Source organism: Hylobates moloch, unplaced genomic scaffold (genome assembly GCF_009828535.3).
Source record: "Hylobates moloch isolate HMO894 unplaced genomic scaffold, HMol_V3 SCAFFOLD_3, whole genome shotgun sequence".
Taxonomy (NCBI): domain Eukaryota; kingdom Metazoa; phylum Chordata; class Mammalia; order Primates; family Hylobatidae; genus Hylobates; species Hylobates moloch.
The window spans coordinates 49,565,068-49,571,512 of record NW_026652278.1 but is presented as its reverse complement, the minus strand read 5'-3'; the positions used below and the strand labels follow the sequence as shown (position 1 = coordinate 49,571,512).

At 34.5% G+C, this 6,445-nt stretch overlaps 1 protein-coding gene across 1 annotated transcript in view; it reads left to right on the top strand.

Annotated features, from left to right (window-relative positions):
• PCDH15 (protocadherin related 15) overlaps positions 1–3,901 on the top strand; it is a 1,777,335-nt gene extending 1,773,434 nt beyond the window's left edge. The window contains exons 37-39 of the mRNA XM_058436255.1: positions 965–1,035; positions 1,923–2,031; positions 3,018–3,901. Of these exons, the coding sequence (XP_058292238.1) occupies positions 965–1,035; positions 1,923–2,031; positions 3,018–3,869 (1,032 nt within the window). The 3' untranslated portion in view covers positions 3,870–3,901. The remainder of the gene's footprint in view (positions 1–964; positions 1,036–1,922; positions 2,032–3,017) is intronic.
• The last annotated feature ends 2,544 nt before the right edge of the window (positions 3,902–6,445 follow it).

The following is a 6,445-nucleotide window of genomic DNA, read 5'->3' as shown; positions in this document are numbered from 1 at the left end:
CAGCACTTTGGGAGGCTGAGGGGGGCTGATCACGAGGTCAGGAGATCAAGATCATCATGGCTAACACGGTGAAACCCCATCTGTAGCCTGGGCGCAGTGGCTCACGCTTGTAATCCCAGCACTTTGGGAGGCCGAGGCGGGTGGATCACAAGGTCAGGAGATCGAGACCACGGTGAAACCCCGTCTCTACTAAAAATACAAAAAATTAACCAGGTGTGGTGGCAGGCGCCTGTAGTCCCAGCTACTCGGAGAGGCTGAGGCAGCAGAATGGCGTGACCCCAGGAGGCGGAGCTTGCAGTGAGCCGAGATCACGCCACTGCACTCCAGCCTGGGTGCCTGGGTGACACTGCGTCACAAAGACTGTTTATAGACAACAAACAAAAAAACCTTAAATTTAGAATTAGAAGTGTGTTTTAAAGTATAAACATCCTTGGGAAGCATTACACGTTAACTTAAATTATTGTTATCAGATGATTTTATCAGAACAGCTTCAATGAATAGAATAATACTGGGTACTAGAAAACTGTTAGGGGGGAGATGAAAAAAATGCTGTAGATAGTGTTATAATTTTTCTTAAGGCCAACATCACTTAATAATTTAACTTAAAATTGAGTTAAATATTAACTGTCTATTGGTAATTTTAAAAGACATCCAAAAACAAGTGAAAATGCTCATCTGCAAGTTTTAACAGATTTGCCGTTAGAAAAAAATTACTTTTTCCTCTTCAGGTCAAATTATATAACCTTATTTTGTATCAAATGGTTACAGCCAGAAAAAAAATGAATAGATTTGACTAACACTTTTAAATAGAGTTATTTTAATTGCTTTAACTGACCCTTGTATTTAAAGTTATTTTGGCAGGAATGTTTTGAGAATTATCGAATTCTAGGTGTGGAAATCTGACTTTGAGCTGAAACGTGATAAGAATTTGTTTTCAAATGCAATTTTTCTTTTTGAAAAATAGGAATTATCCATGGAGTCTGGAATTGATCCTGGCCAGGAATATGGACAAGATTATTACAGTTATGAGCATGGGTACATCTTCAGATTTTTTTAATTCAGATTCTTATTTTAATATTTTATTAATAGGAAATTATTAAATGATTATTACTAGAATTTGTTTTTAATGTCATATCGATCTCACTAGTATAATATTTGAAAATGAATAGTATATCTAGCTTTATTTTTAACCAAGTTTTAACCATTTTTCTATATTGAGTTCCATATTGATATTTTACATTGACATTGCAATTCCAGAAATGTGGTAAAATTATTCAAAATTATTCATATGGGAAATAGATGTCAAACATATTTGCTCAATTCCTAAATTCACCATTTCTTTCATATAAGATGTTAATGTCTTATCTAATCAATCAGTTTAAAGTTTTGCCCAAGAGCAGTTAGTTAGGAAGCAGAAAACACACCTTAGAATCCACTGGTAAGTGTCTCAAAAGTCACTTATACACATATAAATTAGCCACTTTCAAAAAAAATACTGAAGAAAATTGTGAAAACCATTACAGACCATGTTTGAAGCAACTTTTTGCTACCAAGATACAGATTTAATGTTGTGAATGAGCCATTACACTTTTCCAAAGTATCTATTTTGTGTTCTGGATTCTTCAGCTAGTTAAGACACAATATGGCTTTTTCCTCATTCTAGTTTCTCCAAAAAACGAGTATCTGAAATAACTCAACTCTCTTTATTGTTATTCCAGGGTACCATTATGGCAAAAATCACTGGTCATCAGGTAGCAGTTCTTACTCTATCGTTTTGTAACTAGTTTACAAGGAGCCTGATAGGTGCTGTGTAAATATCTGTCGATTGAATGGTGGAAGAAAAAGAAGGAAACAGATCACTCATGGTAGATTCTACAGAAATCACATGACAAACTGTTTAAAGCTGTAAGTTTATATTACAGGTATGAAATGCCTCAATATGGGAGTCGCCGTCGATTGTTACCACCAGCTGGACAGGAGGAATATGGTGAGGTGGTTGGTGAAGCTGAGGAAGAATATGAGGAGGAAGAGGTAATTACTGTAATTTTATTATGTAAGATAATATTCCAAGAAAAATGTTGTTTAACCCTACATGACCAGCGGCTATAGAACATTTTCAACTTTTAGAAATTCCTTTCATTTAGTATGTATTTCCCATAGAAATTGAACAATGCTGACCGTTTCATTGCCTTGTCTTTGGAGGAAAATTACTTCTTGATCATTTAATTTATTTCCTTCTAAAAGTGTTAAACATTTGGAAAGGCCACAATGAAAATTATGTTTTCTAAAATTCTAAATCTTGCTCCATAAAGATATTATAGTCAAATATATTTTAAACTTCTGCAATACAAAGGTTACTTTTGTTCCCATATTATCTAGCAAAACTAAAAGTCATGAAAAAAATATAGTCTCCACCTTTCAATTATCAGAGAAAAGTAAATTATTTCCACTAATAATTTTCAAGGAATAATGTAATTTATGTTTAAATTAGCATGACTCATTTCTATAAAATTCTTATACTTTGTCTTCACTATTTACTTGGCAAATTTATACAAAAACAACACTAACAACAAATAAATGTCACTGGCTTTAACATGTGCAAAATTTCATAAAATAGATTTCTCATAAAATGAGATAAATCGTCATATTTTCGTGATTATTGAAAATTCTTGAAAATTTAGTTCAAGGGAATACAGAAAGCTATTAACCAAAGAAGAAGGAAGATACAATAATTCTTTCTTCTTTGATCTAAGATGCAAAATAAACTTTGAGTAACAAGAAGGAAATTAATATATTTGGGTATTGTAAAGTACAAGCTAAAATACAATAATTTATTTTCTCTTAATCACCTTCTGTCTATATGCAGTAGAAATTTTTGTGATTGTTTTCTTAAGCCAGTTATATAACATGCATGAAGCTATCACCCCCAGATTCATTCCTGCGTAATTTACGTGAGACAAGGTCATATCATAGCTATCTCCAAGCTGACACTTCAATTGCATTTTCACAATTTTCAGGAAGAGCCAAAGAAAATTAAAAAACCAAAAGTTGAAATTAGAGAGCCTAGTGAGGAGGAAGAAGTAGTTGTAACTATCGAAAAACCACCAGCAGCTGAGCCTACATACACAACATGGAAGAGAGCCAGGATATTCCCAATGATTTTTAAGAAAGTTAGAGGATTAGCTGATAAAAGAGGAATCGTTGACCTTGAGGGTGAAGAGTGGCAGAGACGCCTTGAGGAAGAAGACAAAGATTACTTGAAACTCACGCTGGACCAAGAGGAAGCAACAGAAAGCACTGTAGAATCAGAGGAGGAATCCTCCAGCGACTATACTGAATACAGTGAAGAAGAGTCTGAGTTCAGTGAGTCTGAGGCTACAGAAGAGGAATCTGAGTCAGAGACACCCTCTGAGGAGGAGGAGAGTTCTACCCCTGAATCAGAAGAATCCGAATCCACAGAGTCAGAAGGAGAAAAAGCAAGGAAAAACATTGTGCTTGCAAGAAGGCGGCCCATTGTTGAGGAGGTCAAGGACGTCAAGGGTAGGAAAGAGGAGCCACAAGAAGAACAAAAAGAACCTAAGGTGGAAGAAGAACACTCAGAAGAAGAAGAAAGTGGGCCAGCCCCGGTGGAAGAAAGTACAGACCTTGAAGCTCAAGATATCCCTGAAGAGGGCAGTGCAGAATCAGCTTCGGTGGAAGGAGGTGTGGAAAGTGAGGAGGAATCAGAATCAGGTAGTAGTAGCAGTAGTAGCGAAAGTCAGTCTGGGGGTCCATGGGGCTATCAGGTACCAGCGTACGACAGAAGCAAGAATGCAAACCAAAAGAAGTCACCAGGAGCAAACTCTGAAGGTTACAACACAGCACTTTAAAAGCGATCACAGTAGGTGGGAGTTTTGCTGTGATGAGTGCTCTCGTGTGCAGTGCCTTCTGTGTGTTCTCCCAAGTGACACTTGAAAGGGAGCAAATCGATCATGATTTTGATATGACTTATGATCAGAAGCATGCCAGAAAAGTGAATATATATGTTGTCCAAATCAATTTGTATATTAGACTGTATTAGAGTAAAACTGACTAATCCTTCCTATATTAGTAAATCAGAACACATGCAATCAGCTAATCAATATTTATTATTTACTGGTAGGATTTTTGTTAATGCAATGTGGCATTATGTATTATCAGTGACACTCTATTGGAATGGATGGCATATATATATATAAATATATACACACACACTATATGTATGTTTTTCTATCATCTTTCAAAATAAATACTAAGACAAGCTTCAACAAATTATATCTTTAACAGTCTACTTTTGCATATATGTACATTTCAACTGGCAAAGGTATTATAAAAATTATGAACATGTTCAAATAAGTTTGTATCTGCAACTTCAAATATTAGGAATTCAGTGAAATAACATTTTTCAATTAAAAGTTATTACAGCTTATTTTCTGTTATGAGCTACAGTGGATTTAAAAATAAATGTAACACGTAGAAAATTTTTTCTAGGTAAATATAGTTCTGAAAATCAGAATGCATGCAATGTGTTGATAGTTCACATATTCCAAAAATGCGATACTATTTTGAGAAAAACACAGTATTGCTTAACCCTTGCTTCTTGCTATTTTTAATGTTGATTGTTAAAAGTCAAATGAATTCGTGAAAATGTCCAGTTGCTTACAAAAGGAAAGTTTAGTATAATTAGCTTTCAGTTTTGTGTATTACTAGGTTAAATGATGCAGGCTGAGAAGATATTTCCTTTTAAGTTAGTATATCTAAATGGGACAACCCAGAAAACCAGGATATGTCAAGTAAATAAATGCATTAAATTATACATCAAGTAAATAAAGTAAATAAATGCTTAAATTATACAAAATGCATTAAATTATACAAAATGCATTAAATTATACAAAAGTTTTGGCTAGCTAGAGAATACATTAAAAATTAGAATGATGTGGTTTAAAAATATTTTTAAAATAGTGGGAATAGAAGCATTAATATGAACAGAATATACTAAAGCTGTTCATTCCTTTCGATTTAACTTTCCTGAATAGTAGAGCAGCTGTCAAATAGTGGATCAGCTCCTTAAATAAAAGTAATACATTTTTTTCCATGTGGATCAGTAATTTGATCTAAAAGAATACATGTGTTTCCTGAAATGTCTGCTTTCCAACTCAACAATACATTTTTCAAACATTAATAAGCTCTAAAGCCAATAAAGGATTGGTGAAAAGAAATGTATGTTAATAAAGACTGGCTTCCTTCTATCTCTCTTGAGTGATTTACCTTTGATTGATAGCTTTCTAAATGTCATTGTTTTGGATTTCACAGGCAATGTAATCATTGCCTTTTTAATTTATTTGATAGTGACTCACATATTTTTGTTTATTTTGCCAGTGGGCAAGAAAAAGAATGATCAAGTTAGTTGTTGATCGAGAGTATGAAACCAGCTCAACTGGAGAAGACAGTGCTCCTGAATGTCAGAGAAACCGTCTTCACCATCCTAGTATCCACAGTAATATCAACGGCAATATATATATTGCACAGAATGGTTCTGTGGTGAGAACCCGCCGTGCCTGCCTCACGGAGAACTTAAAAGTTGCTTCCCCTGTTCGACTGGGAAGGCACTTTAAGAAACTAGACAGGTTGGCAGTGACACATGAGGAGAATGTGCCTCTGAACACATTATCAAAGGGGCCATTTTCTACTGAGAAAATGAATGCAAGACCAACTCTGGTTACATTTGCCCCTTGCCCTGTGGGGACTGACAATACAGCGGTGAAGCCACTAGGGAACAGGCTGAAAAGCACAGTTGAACAGGAGTCCATGATTGACAGTAAGAACATCAAGGAGGCTTTGGAATTTCATAGTGACCACGCACAGTCCGATGATGAAGAGCTTTGGATGGGCCCCTGGAACAACCTCCATATACCAATGACAAAACTGTGACCAATTTTTTAAAAGATATTTTAATTTTTACTTCTTCCGTTTTTAATAAACTGTGCTTTTTATTGTCACTCAGAAAACAATGTATGGAATTTATATCATGCACACAAGCTAAAACTTTGAACAATATGCTTTAAAATTTTAAAAGAGACAGATTTGCACTCACATTGTTATCAATTAATCGTTTTTTCCCAGAAAATCCTTTTGGACATACTTTCACTAAATAACCTATCATTTAAACATTTAGCTGTTTTGTTGGGTCTTGAATTTTTGTTCGTTTTAATAAACAAGAAATAATTACTAAGTAATCATTTATATTTTATTGATTAACATAGATTATGCTTTATTTCTAGCTCCACAAAACCTTTTTAGTACATGTAATTTTATTTTCCATAGCCAAAAGGGCAAAAAAGAAGTAAGAGGATATTTACAGGCAATCCGTTTATACAGCTGCTGTCTACACTGCCCTAATTTTTAAAATGAAAGCTAGAATTGCAAA